Here is a 26,513-nt window from a genome sequence, read left to right as displayed (position 1 = left end):
CCTCCCTCCCTACCCCCCCTGTCCCCACCTCCCCGCCAAGGTATGCCAGCTTAGCTAATAATTAATGACGCTGGCGTTCCCCAGGCCGTCCTTACTCGCTAATTGATATCAAAATCCCAAATTACTCATCTTAAAGGGACATCGAGCAGTGTGCGCTACAAAACTCGTCATATCGATCAGCGCACTGATGACACCGACGGTACCCGTGCCAGATGACTGAGCGGGGGAGGGTGAGTATGCTGCGAAAAGCGTTGCGTGACTAGTATCGACCAGAATGCACCGCGAAGGTTCGTCGTCGTCAAGTTTTTTGTGCGTCCCCACTGTTTGACCCTGTTGGACCCGAATCGACAAATCTTTCAAGAAGTCAGCTTGAAAGAAGCTGCCTAATGCAATGTTGTATTCATATCCAGAAATGTTTCCTTAATGTGCCTTAATGCTTAGTTTTACGTTGCAAATAAACAGCGCTAGAGCGCGATCTTCAGTGAGGGACATCTCCCGGAAGAACATATCTTGCAAGATGGCGTGCGTACACACAACTGAAGAAGGCTGGCAGACGATTTTATCAAGGTAACTCCACTTATTACACTGTAAAATGAGTCATGGTGAATCCGAGGAAGACTCTCTTGAGTCTCATGTAAAAGGCCTTGTTCTTAAGAAAGAAATCGGAAGAGGCTCGTATGGAAAAGTCTACAAAGCTGTTTGGAATGGAAACGAGGTTGCAGCTAAAAGGTTTCATTCCTTCCTCTTTGAAAATGGTTTCAACCAAGTGGTAGATCAGTATATGGAAGAGTTTCAGCGAGAATGTGATGTCCTACAGATGCTCAACCATCCCAATGTGGTTAAACTGCATACCGTTTTGTTTCCCAAGGGACTATCTCCCATAATCATTACAGAACTTTTGCACTGTGATTTAGAAAAATACATCAAAGAGTCAACGTCATCTCCGAAAATTCCAAACATCAACCTAATTTGCATAGCCTTGGATGTGATTCAAGGTCTCCAGTACATGCATAGCTTGACGCCGCCTGTCGTCCACCGTGACCTAGCAACAAAGAATATATTGTTGACAGAAAATGGCAGTGCCAAGATTGCTGATATGGGTGTGGCCAAAGTATTTGCCGCAGGATGTGAAATGTATGCCACCAATGTGCCAGGTACACCAGTATACGCAGCTCCAGAAACTTATCCTGTTATGAGAAATTTTGAAGTTGTTGGTGATGCTAAGTATGGTCCCAAAGTTGACGTATTTTCATTTGGTGCAGTTTTGCTGGCAATGATTGTTGGTCACGAGCCCGTGGTCTGGCCAATGACTCCGATCAAAAATGGTATGTTGTAATCGTTATTTTGTTCATAAGAGTTATTCACCAATTGAGAACTTTGGCCTGTTCATGTTAGTCAGGAAGAACATGATATAATAGACCTTTTGCATCATTTAATTTCTGTGACAAGACACCCTGCAACAGACTAGCATCCCATCCAGCGGGGAGTAGAAATACTCCTAGTCACTTAATAAGGACATTTGCATGAAAATCTGATAACATTGATTTTTTTCTAAAGCTTTCACCACTGTGAGATAATGGGTTACTCATCTCAGAATTTTAAAGTATTGGGGGTAACCGAATTTGTTGCGGAGATAAGAACTGATGTCCAAAAGACCACCTTGCAAGACCTTGCAACTGAAAAATCGGGCTTCGCAACTAAACTGCAGTGTCTGTTTGTCCAAGAATATTGCAAACAAATCCTGAAATGCAATTTTCTCTGCCAGACATTGTTTATGTGGATCAATTGTTAAATAATCAAATTGATTCAACTGGTAACCATATTTCCTATTAACTGTAAGTTGCGAGATGGCAGAATTTGATGCTGAATGAACAGGATAATTGGAAATTTTTAAACTTCCCACATTGATTTTTTGTTCATTTTTTACAATCTGTCAAGATTGACAGATTGTAAGACATGATCTGTCAAGAAGAGAATGTTATGTCGTTGTCCAAAAAAATTGGGGGTCACCAATCATTAACTAAAGAGAGTAAACTGCAAGTGAAATTAAGTTTACCCCATGGGAATCAGTCCTATATTATGTGTTTAGATACGGTAGTTTCCTCAAAGTGCACCCATGATGCATGATATGGCACAGGGCACAGAGGAGTCAAGTTTGTCCGCAATTCAAAATCTCTACCGTGCAAAACGACCTTCAAAAGCTTTTCAAAGCGATCGTGTGAGCCGTACGTGGTACAACGCCGTCATGCGATACTTGTTTGCAGATTGTCTGGTCTGGTGATATCGTATTCTGACAATGGTCGCCTGGGGCGAACAAATCGTCGCCCCTCGGGCGACGATTTTTTTCGGACAGCGAGCTTTCCGACGAGGCACGAAGTGCCGAGAAGAAAAAGAGACAAGGGACGAAACATTATACCACGTGATCGGCTCGATGTCACCCGAAGCATACTGGTGGCGGAAACGGAAGTCGTGTGTAGATCCATGCCGTGACAGCTGATCACCGTTACTAATCCGAATTCAAAACAACAACTGATCTTCCGACCGGCGGTAAGATTCAAAATATGAATAGTGCTCTCCGGGAAAAGCGAAATACCACACGAGGAACAACGCAATCCGAAGAAATTGAATGTGGAAAACAATGTTTTCTCTTCAAATGGTAAGTACTTGTGAAACACATTACGGTATTGCAACTCAATGTCTCGTGACGCATTTCCGCCACCAGTATCCTCCGGTCCACATTGTACGAAAACGAATTTTTAACTGCCTAAAACTCGTCCCCTGAAATAGAGCTTAAACGACTTGTTTGAAGATTTTCTTACAGCGTATGGGGAGACAATCCTAGTCTTAAACCACATGTTAAAAATGAGATCGTTCGTTTGATTTTTAGCGGTAACGAGGGATCGGAATTTCGCCTCAAATCGCTTTCGTCCCTTGCTCTTTTTCTTACTGCTGGTCTCTCTGGTAACGCCCACAAACATTGTGTCTGCGGATGTCGCATGAGGGTATGAATACGATATCACCAGACCAGACAATCTGCAAACAAGCATCGCATGACGGCGTTGTATCACGTACGGCTCACACGATCACTTTGAAAAGCTTTTGAAGGTCGTTTTGCACGGTAGAGATTTTGAATTGCGGACAAACTTGACTCCTCTGTGCCCTGTGGATATGGCTTGACATTGTGCACAGTAAGGATGCTCATAAACAATTAGCATGAATGTTCTTAATGCTATGGAAACCAGCCTGAGGGGCCATTAGGCTTGGACTCAGATTTTTGCTTAGTTGGCTTTTTGCACAAGATGTTTTAACTGTAACAAAATTTGATAATTATTTTTTCTTTCTATTTCTCATAAATTATTGCAGATGGTGAGATGGTTAGTGAACATGATCGGCGGAAAACTGACATTCTTGAGATGGGGGAGCATTTCCTTCAAGGTCTGGTGCTAAGTTGTTTGGAGAATGACAGTAGCTGTCGTCCATCTGTAACAGACATTAAGACAGAACTAGAAAAGCAGAAGTGGAACCTTGTTCGTCAATCTGATCCCTGTGAAGTGGATGAAGAAGCAGTGATTGAGAAAGTTACACGACAACCAATGTATGATTACAGATTTAAGGTCCTTTTTATTGGAAATATGGGAGTTGGAAAGTCTTGCTTGTTTCAACGCTTTCAAAACCCATTTTATGACATTCTCATGAGTGCAATGACGTTAGGCTTAGATATTGACAACGAGTCTTTTAGGTATGGCTCCAAGTTTGTACATTTACAGGTAATTGACACTGCTGGACAAGAGCAATTCTTTGCGGTGCAAGCAATGTATTTTCGTGGTGTCCATGGTATTTTTCTTGTGTGTGATGTGACAAATCGTGAAAGTTTTCATCACATTCCCAGATGGCTAGACACAGCACGTCTCTATTGCACAGAAAGTAATGCTTTGATTATTCTGATTGGGAACAAGATAGATCAAGCTGACAAGCGTCAAGTTTCTAGTGAGGAAGGCCAAGCAATTGCCAAACAGCATGGTCTGAGCTATATGGAAGCTAGCGCTTTGGATGTGGAAAGAATTGAGGAAATGTACAAGACCATGATTCAACTTCTCACAAGATCTGTTGATCTGGGTCAAATAAAAATTGAGCTTTCTAACACAGAGGGGAAAGTTAAGTTGAAAAAGATGCCAAAGAAATCCAAATGTAATGTCTGCAGTAAATGAGGAAAATCATGTGTCTGAACAAAGATCCACCTACAGCCCAAGAAACTGGCACAGAAAGATACGTGTCACATGGCATTAGCAGGGAACCAAATGTGTAACAGACAAGAAAATGTAGCAGAGACATGTTGCAGCAGTATATCCCACTATGCCACAATGGACATATCTTTTGAAACTAAACCTGACCAGGCCAATCAATAAATACAAATTGAAAGTGCCACCTTCAAGGTCAAGGTTTAAGTCACCTATGGCCAACCTTTTTACACCAAAAGATATTGTCTTAGAATTGTTGTTAAGTTGTTAATCGATGGGTCCCTTAAAGTGACTCCTGATCTAAGATGAAATTCTCACTTATATTTCAGAGGCGGCGGAGCATTTTGGAATGTGTGTGTGTGGGGGGGGGGGGGGGGGGGCTAAGACTGTCCCAAAAATACTCTTTTCAAGTAACTTTTTTCCGTTCTATCAACCTTTCTAGACCAAAGATTTCCGAAGATTCTCTGATTGTTGTTGGAAGGCCATATGAACATTTCCAATCATTTTTGAACTTTTCCAAAGATAAACAAAATTTCCCGGAGACTTCAAAGGAAGTTTCAAAGATGTTTGAACTCACTCACGAGACAGAATATCTTTACAAACCAATTTTATGCTTCGCTTGCGATATTTTTGGCACCAGCCCCCCAAATTTTCATTGGGGGGGGGGGGGGGCCCTGCCCCCTGCTCCGCCGCCTATGATTTACAAGCACAGCGCAAACTGGATGGAGAATCCCACAATTTATCAAAAGTCACTTGGGGCTTTATTCCAGGCTTCCCTTCAATATTATGAATGAAAATCCAAAACTGAGCAACAACTAATCAGCGACACTTAATAGTTTTCAGTTATATATAGCTTTGTCCTCATAATATTTATGAAATTTATTTTTGGATCAAATCTCAAGTTCCTCTCGAGAAGGGACGACTTACATTAGGAAATTAAAAACTGATGGAGAAAGCAGGGTTTTGAAATAACAGGTTTGGCATATTTTTCTAAAAGCATAGTAAAGTATAGTATAACTTTTACAATGGCTAGGTTTTGTGTCCTCATGCTTACAGGAACCTATATTACACTCAAAAATTAGTCTGTTGTATGGTTATCACAGTTTGAGACAGTGAGGTAAAATTGAGTCAAGGGATACTGAAAATGGACAATTTAAGCCAATAATTTATATACTGGTAGAAACAGAAAAAAAGAACTTGTTAGTCTGTGGTTAGTTGGGCGCCATTAATGCCAAGCCCTGATTATATGGGGGGTGACAAACTAAGAAGTTAGGTGACAAGGTAACAAGACAATGTAGTCTTAATGTGCTACTAAATTCTAAGAACTGTCTGTAACATTAGCATAATATTATTATTATTATATTATATTCAGGTTAGGAGAATATCAATATTTAAATCTTCAGAATCAATGATTACCACCCCCCCCCCCCCCAAAAAAAAAAGACCTCGAAAAATCTCAGAAGTAAAAGGCCCTTTGATAATATAGATATGTAAGCTCCCCAAATTTAAAGTATCTGTTTGTTGAAATCCAAAATAAGCTACTCCAAAAATACGCCTTCTCAAAAATCCTTCTGAACGAAAAGGTACAGGGTATAGCTCTAACTTAGCTATTTACAACAAAGTGTGTGATGTATATGCATAACTCTATAGCAGTTGTAGAAATGCACCGTTATATTTTAAATTTTTCCTTCATTAAGTGTACATAATATAATTAAGAAAAGAGCTCTCCTTCCTGTCAATTAAGACACTAAATATATTTTTAATTATGAAAAGAACAGTTTAAAGCATTTTAAATAATATTAAATAATTTTAATTAGTGAAATGAATTTATTGGGTTTTGATATATGTTTGTTTGCTCGCTTGCTTATTTTAATACATCCATCAGATCTTTTACCCTCCTTACCCATAGTACTTCTTTTGCATTATAAAATAAATGACTTTTTGAGACCCAAACCTGTGTCTTGTTCACTAGTGTTATTATTTGTAAGTGGGACATTGAAAAAAACTTTTAAAGAACTAGATATGGATTTCATTAATGTTGTTGAGTATCGTGAAATGATGAAATATCAGTCTTCAAAGAGTTGGTTTAAAAACAGTAATAAATGTTTGACAGATCTCCCATTTGTAACCCTTTTCCATCCCCACCATTGCCTTCTTCTTCTTCTTCTAATTTTCAGTGTTTTTCTACAAAAATTTATTTTGGGTTTCCTGTTATCACATTACGTTTTGCTTACTGGGCAGAAAGAAAGAAAGATAACAGTACATCCTTTCAACACTGTAGTGAATCCAAGGTATACTAAACAGCGTTTTTGTTTTGGAAAATGAAAAAAAAAATCCCAAGTAGAATAATATTATAGCAGTTTGCACTCTATGAACTGCATTATCAGGGGCAGATCCATAAATTTAGAAACGGGATCAACAGGGGCATGCTACCCAGAAAATTTAAAAGTGTAGGTTCTCTGAGATTGTTTTCCTGCATTCTGGGGCCAGGCATTTGTGCAAAAAAATGTGAAGATTCAAATGACAGATTTTCTATTTCTTAGATTTTGATTGTTTTTCTATAAAAAGAAACAAAACTTAAAATTGACCGCTCCGAAGAGTGTTCAGTCTTGTATTCTATGATCCACAATTCCACGAGTCCAAGCCGCAATCTTCGAACAGAGGAAAGCGAGGAAAACCATTCACTCGCGCAGCACGCGCAGGAAAACCCGCACGATTAAATTCCACCAATGAGCATGCAGTACTAAAACAAAACAACTTTCTTCCGGTTGTGGCAAAACCGGCTTTTCCCTTCGAACCACGAGTGAGCTGCTGAAAGCGTGAAAGCGAGTGCTAAAGGAACTGTTTAGTTTTCCTTCCACATGGCTAAAATGGACGAGAAACGCGTAGAAGAGAAAGCCAGTTGTGATCAGTACGGCTTGCGCTCCGAAGAGGTTCCCGCGCAATTCCGCGAAATGTATATTTCCTCGGGTTATCGCAAACCTTACGGCTCAGCGATGGATTGCTTGAAGAGTGCGTTTCTGCCAATGAACGAAACAGTGAATGTTTGGACTCATTTCCTCCCGTTTCTACTTTTCTTGGTCCGATTTGTCTACGTCTTCTGGAAATATCGATACTCGGACACGTATGTATACCCTCTGTTGTCGTTTGCTTTGGGAATCTGTGGCTTTTTGTTGATGAGCTCGGGCGCTCATCTCTTCAACTGCATGTCACCCAGAGTGCGACATATCTGCTTTTTCTTCGATTATTCAGCGATAAGCGTCTATAGCGTCGGAGCAGGCCAGGCGTTTTACTTCTACAGTCGTTCATTGAAGAGCGATAGTTTTCTCTTCAATTCCTCCGGTGCTTTCTTGACGATTTCTTGTTTAATTTCTGTCATATCGACATACACCTGTTGTGCTTCGCGACACAGATGGCCAAAGATGAAATACGTTATTCGAACATTCTGTTTTGTGGTTGCGTTTTTCTTCAATAGCTCACCGTATGTGCATCGGGTGTTTGTGGATCCAGCACCGCTACTTCAAACACAAGAAGAATTGCTCGCGCGCTCCTACTTCAAGCGACATACGTATTTCTATTTAATTTCCGCCTTGGCGAACATGTCGCGAATGCCAGAACGGCTGATCCCAGGTGTATTTGACATAATAGGCCATAGCCATCATTTTCTACACGTTTTTACAGCCCTTGGTGCAGCGGACCAGTTTACTGCAATTCAAATCCAGATGGAATCGAGACGAAGCGATTTGGAACACTTTCCAATAGCAACCTTTGGGAACAGTTTAGGCCTTATGCTGGTTATTTTAGTAATTAACTGTGGGATTGTGTTATGGTTCGGCAAGAATCTTAGATCAGACAAGGAAGAAGAACATAAAGCACTCTAAAAACCTAAAACACTCATTTTTTGCAGTGATAGGAAATTTATAAGGTTGATATATTCAAGCACAGGTGTAAGGTCGCGATTGTGTAAGTCAGATTATAATAACGCGCTTTAAGCGACGCATCGTGAAATTTAATTAAATTTTTGCCGCTAAGGAAAGCGGATCTCTGGTTTTCTTGTAAACATTATTTAATATATTGCAAGTCATTAAAATTAGTGAAAAAATCCCTGCATCGCCTTACTTTGCTAACTGAGTGGCATAAAACTAGTATCTTTTTTATAAGTAATGAAATATTTATCCAAAAAGCCCTTTGAATGCAAACAAGCTTGATTCTGAATTTCAGCTGTCAGAAATAAATCACAGGTCCTTTCACGAAAAGAGAAAATTGAAAGATTCATGAAAATAATTTTGAAGTTAAGTGGGAATTGCAAGCTAAAAGAGTTTGCTTGAAGAATATTCTGTTCAAAATTTAAAATTTATTAGTTTTAGCGTCAGTAATAAATGAAAAAAAATCTGTCAATTTGTTTACAATACTGTTGTAGGATAATTTACATCATTTAATCAAGCTACCAGTATTTCATTGGCTACTGGCTTTAGGTACCAGTCAAATTTAAGCAAAATTTAAATAGGGCACCTGTTTATTCTTAACATTATAGCTACAAATTATGTGGTTCCTTACTTTTTTTTAGTGAAAACTAGTTTTGTCTGTATTTTCTTTCCATTTTTTGGGCATAAATTACTGGTATTTTGCCAAGCTTCGCAGCCTTAACAAAAAACAGTTTCACCAACAAATTATGGGTGCCAAATATTTTATCAGCATGAATACCAAGTAAAATAATTTGTTTATATATACAGATATGCATACATAAGTGCATAACAGTGCAGGTGGGATCTTTTTAGCTAAGAATATGAGGGTGACATCATCTGTACCAGTTTTAACTGGTAAAAAATGGTGCCTTTGCATTTTAAAAAAGGTGCCTTTGCAAATAAAAATACTGATAAGACCAATACTGTAAAAGCTTTGTTGAGCAGTAAAAGTACCTCTCCCTTCAAACTTTTTTTAAATAAGCCATCCCCATCCACACCTACCTGCGGACCTAAGATCAGATTAAAGACAAATAAGACACAGCAGTTAACAGTAAAAAAAAAAATTATAGGAAAACTCAGGGACTGCGGAACATTTCTTCAATTGGGGGGGGGGGGGGCTCACTAGTGACTTGAAGTGGGGAGGGGGATCCTCGATTATCAGTGTTTAGTCTAGTAAAGGGTTCCGAAATCAGCTGAACAGCGTCTAGTATAGGGTAAGGGTTTCAGAGTCCCAGTGGCACAGCCCCGTCCAAAAATATATAGAGTATCCCCCCCCCCGGGATATAAACTTGGGCCACCCCTCCTTAATTTACACCCTGTATTCTATAAATGATTTTCATGAAAAAAAAAAAAAATCCTCCTCCATCACTTAAAAAAAAAATAACAAGTTAATGTGCAAGAACAAGGGAATGTGAATTTTGAGAACTTCTAAAAATACTGGATCCTTTTTTTTCTCAATTATGAAATCCCCGTGTTGCATTCGAAGCGAGGAAACGGTAAATATGTCAAGTGTTAACAAAAGTTAACCGCTCTATCCGTGAAAGGAAGAACTGCGACACCCAATCCTCCCCCACTCTCCCCCTCCCCCACCCTGCGGCTGCCTCGGAAAGAATAAAAATACTGAAACAAAGAACAGCAGCAAATAAACAGAGAAAGAGGAAAATAAATGTCATACATGCAAATCAGATATGTTGATGCTGCACGTGTTGCTTTGATAATGGCAAGAGAAAATAAGAAAGAACTTGCAACGAAAATGCCACCCGAGGGAGGGATCGTGAGGGCCGTTCGACAAGGGTCGAGGGAGGGAGGGAGGGTATTTTGGAAAGAGAAAGCGTGACATTGGCTGTCTCCCAGGACCAAGGAGCACGGGCCAAAATGGCTGCCGGAGAGTACCTCGTCTGCTTTTCGGAGAAGTGTGAAAAAGAAGACGTAAAAAAGCACATTATCGAGTGCTTAACTCTTGCTAAGCTCAGTGTAACGCGAGAAGAATTTGAAGGGAAAACGTTGTTGACCATCGGTGCACCGTTCGAGGTTCTTGCTCAAAAGGTGAGGGTGGAACTACCTGTCGGGCGTTTAGATGCATGTTTTGTTTTTGTTAAGGAACACTAATAATTCTCCTGCTCATTCGTTTTGCTAATGAATGTGAAGTAATGCTTACAAATGGTCTTGTTTTAGGCGGAGGAAGTTGGTCTGGAGAAAACCACAAAGACCGAAAACAGGGCAAGTAATCTAACGTTTGATATAAGCTTTAAGCTTGTTAAATATTGATGACTGTATATATTAGCGCTATAAGCTTATGCAGATGCCACGTTTACTTTATATGTCGTACAATTAAACAGGTTTTTTATCTCAATTTTCTCCTCACAATATTGTTTTACCCTTCCATAGCTTGTAGCTACCAGGCGTGATTCATCTTTATGATGTCATTTGCCATTTCAGGGCACAGGCAATAACTTATTAATTTGGTTATTAAATTAAAATAATAATAATAATAATAATAATAATAATAATAATAAAAAAATACTTATAATAATAATAATAATAATAATACTTATAATAATAAAAATAATAATAATAATAATAATAATAATAATAAAATACTTATAATAATAATAATAATAATAATAATAAAAATACTTATAATAATAAAAATAATAATAATAATAATAATTATAATAATAATAAAAATACTTATAATAATAATAATAATAATAATAATTTACGAAGAAAAAGGAAAGCAAGCTATGTATCGTGCAAAATGCCGCTGGGTGGAAAATGGAGAACGCCCGACAAAATATTTCTTCAACTTAGAAAAACGTAATTACAAGAAAAAGACTATCAGTGATATTCGACTACAAGACGACTCAATAACGAACGACGGAAATAGAATCCTGGACCAAATTGAAAACTACTACAAAAACCTATATACGTCTCGCCATACCTTTTCTAACGAAGAATGTGACTCCTTTATCCTTAATCTAAAAATTCCTAAGCTTTCGGACGAAGATCGAGACAGCCTAGAAGGTCTACTTACATATGACGAATGTAAAGAAGTATTAGAAACATTCCAGGCTGATAAAGTCCCAGGGGAAGATGGCTTTACAGCCGAATTTTATAAGCATTTCTTTGAACTAGTGGGCAATGACTTAATAGCGAGTTTCAACGAAGCACAAGTGAAAGGAGAATTAAGCATCTCTCAACGGAGAGGGGTAATCACGCTTACCCCAAAAGATGACGGTTCACTATTAGATTTATCCAATTGGAGACCGATCACGCTATTAAATGTCGACCTTAAGATAGCTGCTAAAGCAATAGCTAAACGACTTGAACAAGTACTCCCAAACCTCATTCATCAAGACCAAACAGGCTTTGTAAAGGGAAGATACATTGGTGAGAACATTCGACTCATAGCGGATGTAATGGAAACAACGAAATCACTTAACCTTACTGGCATATTAACATCATTAGATTTTCGAAAAGCTTTTGACTCGTTAGAATGGCCGTTTATTATGAAGACGCTCGACTACTTCAATTTTGGATGTGGCATTAAACGTTGGGTCAATACTTTTTACTCGAATATAGAGAGCACGGTAATCAATAATGGATTTAGAACAAACTGGTTTAAACCGTCTAAAGGAGTTCGCCAGGGATGCCCTCTTTCTCCTTATCTGTTCATTCTCTCGGCCGAAATACTCTCAAATAAAATTCGGCAAGATCCCAACATAACAGGTATCAAGATCTATGAAAATGAAATTAAGCTATCACAATTTGCTGATGATACCACTCTCTTTAATGCCGACTTGGCATCACTAGAAAGGGCACTAAAGATAACCAATGACTTTGGGAAAATAGCTGGTCTGTCCTTAAACGTGAAAAAAACAAAGGCAATTTGGTTAGGGAAATGGGCAAATAATAAAAACAAACCTCTAAACTTAAAATGGTTTCATAGCCCGGTGAAAATATTGGGAATCCACTTCTCATACGATGAAAAAAGAAACAACGAGCTTAACTTTATACAAAAAATTCAAAAACTACAAACTAAACTTGATATGTGGAGTTCAAGAGACCTGACAATATTCGGAAGAGCTATGATATTAAAAACACTAGGATTATCACAACTCGTATATTCTGTTTCTAATCTCCTGGTTCCTCAGGGAATTGCAGACACAGTGAAAACCAAATCGTTTAAATTTCTCTGGAGAAATAAAAAAGATAAGATAAAAAGATCTGGCCTCTATCAAGAACCTGATAGGGGTGGAATTCGTATGACAGATCTCCACATAATGTTCAAGGCCCTAAAATTAGCATGGATCCCCAGACTCTTGGCTTCGGACAATGGAAACTGGTGCACTATACCAAACCACTTTTTCAATAAAACGGGAGGACTGAAATTTCTCTTACGATGCAATTATGATGCGAGATTTTTCAACGACCTACCGACCTTTTATAAAAGAATTCTTGATAACTTTAATGAATTAAAAACTCTTTACAACTACCATCAAAATCAAGATATAGTATTGTTCAACAACAAAGAAATACTTGTTGGTGGAAAGCCAGTCTTTATCAATGAATGGTTTAAAAAGGGTATTATTTCAATTAAAGACCTACTTACTGAAAACGGCAAATTCCTCACATCCCAGGAATTTTCACTTAAATATTCATGCCAAACTAATTTTCTTCAGTACTATCAAGTGATAAGCGCCATCCCGAAGCACCTTCTGTCCATTGCCTAACAGACAGATGACTTCAATAAATCTTTTTTCATCAGTAACGACAACATCTTTCCCCTTGGCGAAGCCGTTCAGATAAATCTAGACAAGGCCAAGTCAAGAGACTTCTATAACCTGCTCAATGTAAAAACTCACAACGAGGATCACACGGGCCCTCTGCGCTGGAGTCAAAATCTATCTATAAATAGTGACACCTGGAGCAAAATTTTCAAGTCATTGAAAAGTATCTGCAAAGACACTAAGCTCAAAGAGTTTCAATTTAAATTCATCCATAGAATTATAGTAACTAACAAAGAATTATTCAGATTTGGTATCAGGTCTGACGACGAATGCCTTTATTGTGGTGATAAAGACTCCATCGAGCATACATTCATCGAATGTCCGTTCACAAAGACTTTTGTGCAAAGTGTTGTTCAGTGGTTTAACCAAACAAACCTATGTCAGATCTTTCCGACCACCGAGGAAGTCTTGTTTGGCTACTTCTCTAGCATATGGGATCCACGTACAAAAAAGAAATTTAACTACACCACCTTAGCTATGCGCCAATACATATATGCTAACAAAATCAATAGCAAAGCCATCTCCGTTCATGAGTTTATTGAGAAAATACTCGTTAAATATAAGCTTGAAAATATTTATTAATTAGAACCAATACAGGAAGAGACTAGCTCCTTCTCGAAACCTCGAAAATATTAAAACTGAAAACGTTAACCTTGAAAAATTGTATATATATATATATATATATAGGGAAAAGACAATGTTCTGTCAAACTGCTGTAATTAAATGTAGCGTATTTTGTAAGTAATGTAATAACATATCGTAGTGTATTGAAAGTAATGTAAATAATATATTGTAAGCATTATCCCGTAAATCTACGTAAGTACTTGTTCTGTATGTTTTGTTGTGTATTAATAAAGTAAAAAAAAAAAAAAAAAAAAAAATAATAATAATAATAATAATAATAATAGTTTGAAGTTGATATACCGTATTTTCTCGATTAAACGCCGGGTATCGAATAAACGCCGGGTCTCAAAGACGAAGTTGAAAATAGGCCCCTCAGGTACTTAATTAATTAAGGTGTAAAAAGCTGTAGGCTTGTTAGCCAGATACATTTTTGTCAAAAATAACAAATAAAAAACATTGCTTAATAAAAATCGGGCTCGAATAAACTGCAGAAGTCAAATAAACGCCGGGTCCACCAGGCCAAGTTTGAAATAAACGCCTGGGGCGTCTAATCAAGAAAATATGGTATATAATATTAAGGTGTCAAGTCTTCGTTATGTGAACAAATTTTTGCATTTATTTTCCTAGATCCGAGAATTTGTTGTTGATAAACTTGATGAATATGTTGGAAGTGAAGATCAAGCCACATTTTTTACATCAGCTGAAAGGGCACATTTACTTGAGATATGCCTGGAATCTACCCAGTATAACAGAGTAAGTTGATCTTGTAGTGAATGTTGCAGCTGTCCAAAATATAAAAATGATTGAATTCATTTCTAAAGAAACTGTTGGACTTACTACAAAAGTATAGTACTAATAGTTAATTCGCCAGAACAAAAACGATTTAGATGATAAAGGGATAATGTTAAAATCAAAATGCCAACTTTGTACCACTTTGTTACAAGTAATTGATATACTTACAAAAGATGTGTCTTTCCCTTGTAGTTGATGCAGGGCTTTTGTGAATGACCCATGTCAAATCTGTAACCCTTCTCCCGCTCCCCCCACCGGGGGGGGGGGGGCACTTCCTATAAATGGGCTAATGTGGGTGTGCCGCTGGATGGGGTCGCATTTTCACTACTGGACTGACTATAATGGGGTCGCCTTTACAAGCATTTTTTCTAGGGTGACAAGAATGGGGTCTCACTTTTCCGGGGATTTTGAGAGTAAGAAAATTCTGGCAGGTTGTGATTTATTAACGGAAAGATTCGCCGAAAAAAATGTTTCTGCACAATAGTCTAGAACAAAGTCCACTCATGTGTTAGAGTATTTAATTGCTATTCTGTGTCCATGGAAGTTAAGATAACATGGATCGTCTTTTGCTATTATAATGTAATGATGCATGTTTGTAAATGTTTATGGTAAGCAAATGTACCAGAATGTTTATAGTCAGTGTAGTTGTAATAAAAGTAAAGTGTTCTTCATTCAGTTTATTAAATGTGTCAATTCATTTTAGAATGACTTGGTTTAAAGGATTTATTTGGTAGACTGAAAACAGAAAGTGACTAAGATGGGGTCTATAATTGGCCATAGAATATGACTATAATGGGGTAGGGGTGCTGAGAGGCTGGCGGCACATACCGTAATGATTCGATTTAGCGCCCGGGGCGCTTATTTACTTTTGGCACCTCGAGGGAGGGCGCTTATTCGAGACAGGGCGCTTATTTGGGACAGGGCGCTTATTTTATTTTTTTGAGAAACGACCAAATGTATTTAATAATAACAGAAACTGTAACAGATAGAAATTGTTAAAAGTTCAGTTACTTTTAAAATAATTGTTCATTTTAGCAGTATCATTACAGCAGGGGTTTCAATAAGTTTTGGCACAAGTGGGTAGAATATAAAAACAGGCAGGTATCAATGGATACCCTCCCCCTCCCCCCTTTAGGGGGGTCCGGAAAATTTTGAAATTCTATACTCTCGTAGGTGCATTTTCCTGCATTTTGGGTACTTTTAAGATTACTTTGTTGTATGTATGAAGTCAACCAGTGTAAACAGATCTGAAGAAAATTGTGTTACTCAGAAACAGATCTGAAGAAAATTATGTTACTCAGACAATAATGTCTATCAAGGATCTGAAACATGTGATTTTAATTTTTCGTATTCGAAATGATACGCGAACGTTACGCAATAAATCAGTGCAAACTTTTCAAGTTTCTAGGCAAAACCCTAACCTTTTAATGTATTCAACTTACCCTGCGAAGAATTGACCTCGTTTGACCTTTTTTTTTTAGGTTCCGGGGCGTAAAATGCCAACAGCGTCTGTCTTTTATTTTTAGCGGCCATATTAATATTCACGCTTAGTCCCAGTCTCCCTCAATTTCAGAGTGCCTGGTAGATTTTTTTTCGCGCTTTGAAACAATGATTTTATGTGTCATTACAAGACTTCGCTTCACCTTTTATGGTCCAAAGGACAGGGTAAACACCAGAATATCTTTTCTTTTTATCTTTTCTTTTCTTTCCCTAGAACCTGACAGGAATTTTATGAAATTTCTTGGTAGAAATTCGTAGCTGCGGTGAAATGATCTGGTCTGATAAGATATTCGCATTACGCTTCAAGCGGGTAGTCCGCCCATCACAAGCGGGTAGATCTACCCGCTACCCGGCTATTATTGAAACCCCTGATTATACATGAACTGTACGGTGAACGGTCAGGAGTTTATTTAGTTGACGTCAATGACTTCAGTAGGGGCAGTTATCCACAATAGAAGCACTTATTAAAATAGGGGCGCTTGTAAGAATGGGGGCGCTAATTAGAATGGGGGCGCTTATTGGAATAGGGGCACTTATTTACAAAAACACATTCGAAGGGGGGCGCTTATTCGAAAGGGGGCGCTTATTTAAAGGAGGGCGCTACATGTAAATCGAATCATTGCGGTACCCAACAAAGATTGACCCAAGTCCCCCCCCTTCCCCGCCCCAGGCCGCTCCCCTATCATTACTTTAGGCATCAACAAAACAATATAATGTATTTCTTTGTGATTAGGAACATTTGATGTCCCTGGGCATTAAATTTAGAGGAGAGGGCTCATTCCTCACAGACTGCCTGCATTCCAAGCCACCAATATTAGAGTCAGCTTTTCCTCTTCATCAACCCCAGGAACAAGAGAAAATATGGAAAAGAATGAAACAGAATGTGATTGTATGTCCACTGCAAGAGATCAGGGATTACTATGGTAAATTTATAAACTGGTTTAATTTTTTAAAATATTATATATTTCATTGTAAGTTTTAAAATTACAGTCAAAACACCTCAAGCGTTCCTGTCAAGGGTGGATTAATGATTCCATTATTTCAAATTTGATTTCATTCTTTGCTTCAATATTCCATTCTTGAATGGAATATATATTCAATGTTTAAATGGCAACTCGATTCAAAACTCGAATGTTGATTTCATTCATGCGACAGACATGTGAGAATTTGAAAAAGTTCGCCCCCAATTTGCATAAAATGGGTCAACAACTTTTTTTCCTTTTTTTCTTCTGCCAGCACAGAAGTAGGTGGTACAGATCATTGTAAATTGGCAAATTTCCGACCTAATTTGATATTCCAGCTAGTTTAAAAGCACCACGGCACGAACTGATTGCACTCAAATTGGGCCAGACTTTAGTTCGAAGACTGTTCTTTAGAGGACCGGGATCTCCGATGAAAGCGAGTCGAGGAAATTTGATTTTTCGCCTACATTCCAGAGGCGGTACCGGATTCTTCGATGTCGAAGTTGCACGCCTTGTGTGAATATTTGTATTCAGTACACGAGGCTTTAACTTAAACTCCCAGAACTGCTCTCGCGCATGCTACAAATAGCCAAGAAAACGGCATAAAAACAAACCTAAACAACGAAAATGTTTCTACTTTATTTTATTACAAATGAAAGTTGTAAGAGCAGATTATTTTTAGAAAGCTTAAATATTTACAATAGCAATACGTGAAGAAATTTGAATATTCATATGGGCATGCTGTGAACTCACAAACATTGGATGGTAAGCCTGTGCTGCCAGTAGTATTTTTGTGCCTTTTCACTGCGTCAAAATGTCTCGCCTCTCTTTTGGTATTATAATAGGGTTGAAATAAAAAAAAAAAGAATGTGAAAAACAAAATGAAAACACCATGTGTGACACTTGATGTTTGCACAAAATGATGCGAATTCTGCCATAGCAACTACATATATTTAAATTCAAGCTTTCGTATTAATCTCCACTTTCTCTGTTTTTCCCCAAAGGTGAGGGTGTTGCATTTTATTTTGGCTGGATGACATGTTTTACCTGGACTTTGGTACCAATAGCATTTGCAGGAATCTTACTGTATTTTTTCAAGCCTCGAGGTGTCACTGTTGATGACAACCCTTTGTTACCTTTGTACGAGGTCCTCATGGCTTTCTGGGCAATCAGCTTTCTTACTGTGAGTGTAACGGGGACTAATAACATATATCTTGTCACTGTTTTTCAGTTGAAGGCCTTATTTATTGTGAGTATTAGGGTGCACCACGGCTCTGGCTACAGTGGCTCTGACATAGGGGGCGGTGAAGGCAAAGAGAGCTAAAATCTGACATGATTCGTGGACTGCCAGTGCAGTTAGACATGTGATCTGCTTTTTTTGAAAAACAATGAAATCTTCTGAGACTGGAGTCAAGTTGTGCTACAAGGCTATTGAAAAGTAAATGTCACACAAATTAACTAATGTGCAGTTCCAGAAAATATCCCTACCCACCCCATAAATGGTCATTGGAAATTCTGAGGGGGTAGGGGGGTCTTGAAGGCCAAAATTTTTAAAGGAAAATATGGAGATTGACTGGAATTTCCAGAAGGGGTGGGGGGATTCAAACTAAAAATCCTTCCGTGGGAGGGGTATATGGGTTATTGGATATTTTCTGGAACAACACAATTAGCTGAAGATCATTTTCTTCAATAATGTATTCCAAGTGCCAAATTTGTGAATGGTGTAAAATATACATGATTCGTGATTTAAGGGGCAATAGATTCATGATTTTGTGATTGGTACCCTTCTTTACCACCCAGTGACTGATTTAGACAGGCATCCTTAAAACAAACTGTCAAAAAAGTACATCACAGTGACTCCAGCCAGATCTCCTAGTCAGACTGCTCAAGTACAAGTCCAGTGCACTAACAATTAGGCCTCCATCCCTCCCACTGTTGATATTAATTAATTTCTTATCGTTTACATCAGGTGTGGAAAAGAAAAGAATCGGAATACTCATTCTTGTGGCGAACGCATGGACTTGAAAACTCAGAACTCCTGCGTCCTGAGTTCTTTGGTGAAGTACGTCCCAGCCCCATCACTGGAAAACCTGAAAAGTATTTTCCCAGATGGAAAAGATGGCTGCGTTATGGCTTAAGTTTTGTGTTAACTTTGCCTGTCCTTCTGTTAGCTGTTGGTGCAATGTTGTGTTCACTAAATTTCAACGGTTACATCAAGGACAAAGAGAGTCCTGTTTATATTGCATCTTTTGCTTATTTTGCTGAGCCAGTAAGTTAAAGTTTATGGTGTACTTACTGATATTTTTAATATAAAACGCATGCACTGATTGGGTGCCCCTCACAAAGACTAATTAGCTCAGTTTATGTGAACATGGATATGATAACTGATCATGTAACATTTTGGGAAAGAAATTATAGAAAATTGCACTTTGCGCTTACAAACCTTGATGCAAAAACAGGACAGAGCTTCTAGGAATTCAAATTATTTTAAATGTAAACCGAATTAACCCGGGCTCTGCACTACATAAATTTCCAAATTCTTCTAAACTCCCTCTTGTGCTTGCATAAGGTTACATAAGCATGTCTACCAATTTCTATTCCTTTGAAGCATTCATCCTACCATTAAAAAAATTACCTCTTGTACCACATAAGTAATTTCTTAGTTTATTAGCTCTTTGAAAGAAGACTTAATTTAAACTGGCCAATTCATACAGGATAAAAAGTTGAGTGACATAGCGGTAAACATTTTTTCAATGCATTGTTAACATAATTATTCCCAAAGTAGATTTAGCTGAGAGCAACCACCTGCCCCCTTCCCCCAACTTAAAAAATAGGAAAAAATCAGCATTTCCCAAATTTATTGCAGTTTTGAGCAAGTCCCAAGAAAAAAAAATCTTTTTTGGCCCCTTGATATTACTTTCCCAACTTCCCCCCCCCCCAAAAAAAAAAAAAAAAAATCCTGGATCTGCCCCTGCTTTCATCGTACAATCGCACTTGAAATAATAATGGCTTTCTTTTTTTCTTTTTGTAATTTCTGCAGGGCCACATCTTTGCAGCTGACAACGAATACTATGGCTATCTTATTCCTACTATTGGCCATTCAGTTGTGATTAATATATTGAACAAATTGTACCGCTCTGTGGCAAACTTTTGCACTGACCTGGAAAATCATAGGTATTAACATGAGACAAACTGATATAAAAAATAATGAAAAAGTATTCAGGGTTGCAAATAACAGTCGGTCATTAGACATTGGGCGACCAAAATTTGCTCATGTACGACGAAATCCCAAGTGTGGTCGGACCTAATTTCTAGACAATTTTTTGATCGTAATTAAATCATTTAACGGCAACAATGAATAAAAATCTGTCTGACCACAATTTTGTTTTTTCCGACCAAGATGGTGTCTTTGTAGGACATAATGTCCTTTCAAGTGAAAAAAAATTATTTGCAGCCCTAGTATATGTAGGCTATTTCTAAGCAGATTTAGCTGGGACAAAATGTGTATGTTTAGATAGTATTATTTTATGTGTCTAAGGAAGTGTTTTTCCAATTAGATGCTCACCCCAGAAGACCCAAATTTAAGAAAATGTAGATTGTTTGAACAGGGAAATATTTTTGTCATTATTCCCTCTGCCCTGTAGCTACATGTATGTATTAAGCATGTGTTCAGCTCACAGGGTCCCAGTCTCCACTCAGGATTATACATGAGAATAGGTAACCTGACCAAAATGTTTGGGCTAGTGAACCTTCTTCGGATCCCTAGTTTAAAGCAGACTAAAACCTTCTCCCAGCTGTAATAAGCTGAGTTAACCTTGAGCTTGAAATTATAGTTACTGTATATGTTATATTTTTCTTTGATTTTGAACAGGACCGAGAAAGAGTGGGACAACTCCCTTATCATAAAGCGTGTGCTGTTTGAGGTTTTTGACTGCTTTTTACCACTCTTCTACATTGCGTTTTATCAGCTTAATGTTGTTGCCCTGCGGAGAGAACTGGTTGGCCTGTTTTGGGGTATGTACCTGTTACAGTTTGGGAAATAATAAAAATTACTTCTGTTTGATATTTTGTTTTTTAATTTATCCAGATTAGTGTTAGCAGTTACCTGTAGTATTCAAAAGTAGCATCAATGAATAACCAAAAAAAGGTTCAAATCTGATCTGATACTAAAATAATTAACAATAAAATATTGAAAGCTAAACATTCTTTAGCCATCTACCATGACAATTTTCAGGGAGAAAATCATTCAAATTAGAACTTGCAAACGGGTAAAAGAGGTTATGAATGCTCCCTTAAAATCTCACAATGCTTGCAAAATTAGGCTTCTGTTTGGATTGCTCACAAAATTTTAGTGGGTGCCCCTCTGCTCATGCTTGCATATTTTTGCAAGTGCTCGCATGCTCGGTTTTTAGTGGAGGTAACTTTTTGACAAGTGCTTGTTGCTCACAAGGGTAACTTTTTTCAATGTTGTCAATGCTCGTGCTCGCAGGGAAAGATGCTGTGATAGCATACTCGCAAGGACCATTTGATACCCCTGGTAATATTAATCACTTCCTAGGGTCTGTAAGGATGTAAACGTACCACGCTTTGCTAATACATGCCAAACTCTTGTTGCCCAAGAGATGTAGTTTTATCTATTTTCATGTTTTTATTTGTTTGTGACTCAAGGTGATGAGATACGCCGCCTTATAACAGAATCAGTACTTCCATATTTGACTGAAAAAGGCCATGTCTGGAAAATAAAGAGAGAGTATGCAAAAAGTAAAAAGGATGCAGATGAAAAAACTTTCATTCCTTCTCAGGTAAGAATTTATATTTATCTGTTTTTCCATACCATCTGAACCTTACAGAGTTAAAAGTAAATGAATGTAATTTTACCAACAGAAATTGTGAAATTGTTATAGCAGAGCTCCCCAGCCGCCTGAAAGGGCAACAGAGTGGAGCCCCATAACCATAGAAAAAGGACAATCTTGCATGGCTTGCATGGAAAATAGGAGAACCATGCATTTGTTTTTTCATGGTCATCATGGCTAGCATCACAATTCATGTGCACCGTACGTGTGTATGCGAATTTGACGCCAGCTTCATGACCATGAAAAAACAGTTTCATGTTTTTTTTTGTCTATGGTCAGTAATTTCAGATTCAAATGAAGAGCAAAGCAAATAACCAGGGAGCTCCACTTGGCTTCTACTATTTTTTTACGGTAATATTCTTAATTGTGACAATTATTTTCATGACAATTATCTCCACCACCATAGGCTCAACAGGACGTAGTTTTAGAGGAATATGAACAATTTGATGATTATTTGGAAATGGTTGTGCAGTTTGGGGTGAGTCTTTTTGTTTGCTTAATATGAAAAATCTTCTAACATTGATTAGCTTTTTTCGACTTTTTTGCTTGTTTACAAGCGAAAGTAGGAGAATAGCAGTTATGTGGGCAAAATTTGGAACCACATTCTTGTTAACTCTCAAGGGACTGTTTTAATTTCTCAAGGGATTACTTTCCGCTGTGGGTGATCACTTGCGATCTCGTGGAAAAAACGTGACTTGTCACATTTACAAACGTTATATAACAATTTTAAAAGTGACATGTCAGCTTTCTTATCTCAACGCACGTGTGTCTGAAAGGCGATCTATAAAAAGCGTCACACAAACAATAGATTGCGTAACTAAAACACGAATAAATAATCACTAGCACTTACATCGTTTAAAAATTACAAACGTCAAAAATAAACCATACCAAAAAACTCGCTCTTTTCAAAGATATTATTGAAGTTAAAACAAATGCAAGAGATGGGGGCTTCTTTTAGCTTAGGAGCGGTTAAAAATTAGGCCAAATTTGGTCGCTACAAGCGCCATTCTATTTCGTCATCAGCGTAGGTTGTTAGGGACGTGACCTCCCATTGACAGCAATGTTGCATGAATCGGCTTTACAACATGCGATCGTATCTAGGCAGTTCAAGTGGAATTTCAGTCAAAGACAGCAAAATTCTTTCGTATTTCATCTTCAAATATAATTCGAAAGCATTCACTGTATATATGGCTTTTGTTTAATCCTTTTTAAGCCCACAAAGAAGCTGTCTTGATATCCGACCCTCGCAGAGCCTGGACAAAACGCAGCTTGAGTGTATCGATTTTTTTACGCCGCAATTATATGCGCAATGTTTTCTCCGACAATAGTCGGAAATATCCGTATTTTTTTCGTGCTTTTTCGTGGAGCAATCGTAATGATACGGTCTTGAACACATTGAACAGCGGTCTACCTATAACAATTCAAATATGGCGTCGCAAAAACAAAGCGTCGAACGCATATTTTGCTGTTTCATTTGCTAATTTCGCTGCCGTAATCGACTGCCTCGAAAGGTCCTTGCAATTTTAAAGTATAGAATTGTCAGATCTCGGTGAAATTTGCACTGTTTATTTGTGTAATGTTAAGGAATATGTGTAAAAAAAAAAACCCGGCGCGGACGAGCCATTTTTGACAAAATTATATGGCTGCATTTCCTCCGCGAAGATAGGAAATTGTTAAACTAAACTACAAAGAAACTGTAATGATAAGTTCGAAAAACAATGCACAGGATAAACCTTCGACTCATACTTCATGCAAAAAAGTCGGTATCTCGAAGAGACTTTGATCTAAAACTTCCACCACTGTCAGATTATGGGCTACTCGTGTCAGAAATGTAAAAACATGGGGGTCACTAAATTTAGAAATAAGATGTCGATAAGACCAACTGAAAAAACTGACTGTTCTAATTTGTTGTCTTTTTCAACAGTATGTGACCCTGTTTGCATCTGCGTTTCCACTTGCTGCAGTTGTGAGCATTGTGTTCTTGTTCATTGAAGGAAGAGCTGACTTATTCAAACTACTTTACGTGTATCAGCGGCCACGAGTTAGGAGGTGGGTCTCTGTTATGTCTCAAACTTCCAACAAAGTCATCAACCTACTGAGTTACCCGGTATATACACTGTTTTAGTCCTTAGAGATCTTTACGCTTGTTTGAAGAGAACTGATCTGGGGCCTGTTTCTTGAAAGCCCCAGAAACTTTTCGGGCCTGCAAAGTAGGCCTGAAACTTTGTATGAAGGGAACCTCTGTTCATATTCAAAATATTTGAATAAAACAGCTCTGTAAAATCATAAAGGTTTGAGATTTTGCTATCATGAATTTCAGGGTGCCAAAACTTTTCGGGACCTTCAAGAAACGGGCCCCCTGGGCAGTGTTCCTTTTGCTAGTCACAAGTCAACTCTGTTTGTGGGGTTAGTTTATGATGGCTGATGAATCGGTGATGTGTTTAGTGTTAATTGTCCCACATTATGTATCAGTCAATTCCAAAAACGCCCCCCCGGGCAAACCGCCGGGCATTTGACTTTTTGAAAAATTTTGGTTAAATTCCCCACTATGTTACAGCAAGGCGCCCATTTACCACTTTTAATTATTCACTCTTTCGTGCAGATTTAATCCAATCAAAAGCCGTGGATAGCTTACAGTTGACTTCTGATTGGATTAAATCTGCACGAAAAAATGTGAATAAATTAAAAGTGGTCACACTTGGGCGCCTTGCTGTAACAGCTTTCATGGTCAAATCCCACCACTTTTTCCAGATTTTAAAGAGGAAAGAATAAACGCCAATGTTACTTTTGCTCCAGTCTATGTAGCTAGAAAACACTTTTTCTAGCTTACGGGCTATATTAAACAAACATTAGAATAAAATCTCTTCTGACAGCAAATCCACACTTAATTACTTTCACTAAAGGCAAAAGGCTATCAAAGCAAAAACAGAGGTGGAATCGTGAAATGACAGGTGTTCTGTGAACATTCGTGTTGTAGTGAGTGAATGGATAATGAAACCCTGGAGGATGAAACCCTTTAGCATGAGATTGAGACCGCTGGTCAACTAAAGTTTTTTTTCGATAGTCAAATACCCGACCTGGTGGGCTAAGTTTTGTGTCAAATGCCTCACTATACGGAGTTAACCTCAAGTCAAATTCCCGGTGTATGCCACGGGGTGGATGGGCAGTCTTGGAATTGACTGATACATTGTAATGATGTTACTGACATTTTTTGTGTTTTCTTACAGAATGTCCAATATTGGTGCATGGTACAATGTTTTGTATGCCATGATGGTCCTCTCCATGCTGACGAACAGTTTAATTGTTGGATTCTCTTCTGAACAACTTGCTGTCTGGTGTCCTTGGATGTATGAGACAATTGACAATGATCAGTTCATTGTTTCTGGATATGGAAGGTAGCCGCATGAATAATTAACACTTTTGTTTATTTGATTGGATTTCAATGAAGTTATCTACCTTATTATAGGAATATAACGAAGAGTTTACGCGTAATAAAATTAACGCGAATTTAAGAAAAGTTCTGGTTAAATGCTTATAATAGACGTGTCTATATTAATTAACATCAATAAAATTAACGTGAATCTTTGAAATTCGCGTTAATAAAGTATCGTTAATTTCCTATAATAAGGTAAATGTAGTTGTCAAATCAAATTACGTCTCTACCCTTGATTTTCAGGATGTTCTTCCAGAAAGCTTAATATTGTACTCTGTAAATTCCTATGAAGTATTCCAAAAATACTGCAATGTTTGATGATTTGAATGAATAAAATCTACCAAGTCACTGAATTCTACAGAATGACTATGCTTCATTAAAATAATTTTATTATTTCCTTTCAAAGTAGTCAGTGTGCCAATAATGATTTTCAAGTATAATTAATATCAGTGGTATATTTTTCCTAGTTTAAAGGCCTCAGTTTTCAGGACTGCTTTTAGATAATCTCTACCATGATTTTTTGTAGAGGGGTTTTTCTGTGCAATGATTGATTTTTTTGTCTGCTTTTTTTTTTTTTTTTTCTTTCTTTAGGTACGTTGTAGCCATTGTCTTTTGTATTGAGCATTTCCTAATCCTGTGTGCTGTATTTGCAAGATGCCTGGTGTGTGAAAAACCCAAGTGGGTACGCATTGGAATTGCAAAAGAGAACTATGAGAGAGCACAAGAAGCAAAAGAGAAGAAAGAGAAAATTGAATAGCCTACATCATCAGAAAATGTTTTGGTGGATAACCAATTTTTTGTTGTGAAAGGGGCAAAAAATGGCATTGATGATTAGTCTCCAAAAATATTAATTTGTAAAGATAAGTATTCAGATACTTGAAGAGAGCACCAATTAGAACCGTTGTTTAGACTATGCCTTCAAATTCAGGTTCTCAGCAATTCGCCACACATCTATTACTTTACTATTCTGTACTTTAAACACTTCGGGTTTGGTGTTGTGGGGTTATGTTTTTTGTTTTGCGTTATGGACAGATTGCAATTTAAATGGGTAACCTGTAGGAACAGCAGTATAAAAATTGAAAAGCAGTATATAATAATAAAATCAGGTGTGGTTTACTAATTAAAAATATTCGAGACCATACTAGTTATGGAATAATTTATTTACCACAATTTTTCATAAATTATTTATAGCTGCACAATATTATTATAATTAGAAAGAATGACTGAAGAAAATACTGTACATATTGCACTTTAATGGTTTACAAAGATAGCAAAAAAATACTTATTAACTAAAGCTTTGTTGCTGTATTGGGTGTGTAGAGACTAGTTTTGAATAAATATTTTATTATTGGTGGC

The 26,513-nt window shown here is 37.7% G+C and overlaps 3 protein-coding genes across 3 annotated transcripts; all 3 read left to right on the top strand.

Moving 5' to 3' along the window:
* The first annotated feature begins 262 nt into the window (after nt 1-262).
* Nucleotides 263-4,572, top strand: LOC144635684 (uncharacterized). Its single transcript, XM_078494766.1, has 2 exons — nt 263-1,325; nt 3,364-4,572. Exons 1-2 carry the CDS (start codon nt 593-595, stop codon nt 4,206-4,208), a joined length of 1,578 nt encoding a protein of 525 aa, XP_078350892.1. The 5' UTR covers nt 263-592; the 3' UTR covers nt 4,209-4,572.
* Nucleotides 4,573-7,041: 2,469 nt separating this feature from the next.
* On the top strand, nt 7,042-8,722 carry LOC144634865 (membrane progestin receptor gamma-A-like). Its single transcript, XM_078493909.1, has one exon. The coding sequence runs from the start codon at nt 7,100-7,102 to the stop codon at nt 8,117-8,119; it is 1,020 nt and encodes a 339-aa protein (XP_078350035.1). The 5' UTR covers nt 7,042-7,099; the 3' UTR covers nt 8,120-8,722.
* Nucleotides 8,723-10,047: 1,325 nt separating this feature from the next.
* Nucleotides 10,048-26,510, top strand: LOC144637197 (anoctamin-10-like). Its single transcript, XM_078496327.1, has 13 exons — nt 10,048-10,249; nt 10,379-10,423; nt 14,245-14,370; nt 16,643-16,832; nt 17,876-18,054; nt 18,841-19,140; nt 19,912-20,045; nt 20,743-20,885; nt 21,540-21,673; nt 22,131-22,202; nt 23,649-23,773; nt 24,952-25,119; nt 25,749-26,510. Exons 1-13 carry the CDS (start codon nt 10,079-10,081, stop codon nt 25,912-25,914), a joined length of 1,953 nt encoding a protein of 650 aa, XP_078352453.1. The 5' UTR covers nt 10,048-10,078; the 3' UTR covers nt 25,915-26,510.
* Nucleotides 26,511-26,513: the final 3 nt, after the last annotated feature.

This window comes from Oculina patagonica, chromosome 13, assembly GCF_052425735.1.
Source record: "Oculina patagonica isolate OP01 chromosome 13, crgOcupat, whole genome shotgun sequence".
In the NCBI taxonomy this organism is placed as follows: Eukaryota; Metazoa; Cnidaria; class Anthozoa; order Scleractinia; family Oculinidae; genus Oculina; species Oculina patagonica.
Note: the sequence above shows the minus strand (reverse complement) of the source record. Positions and strands in the feature narration are given on the sequence as shown.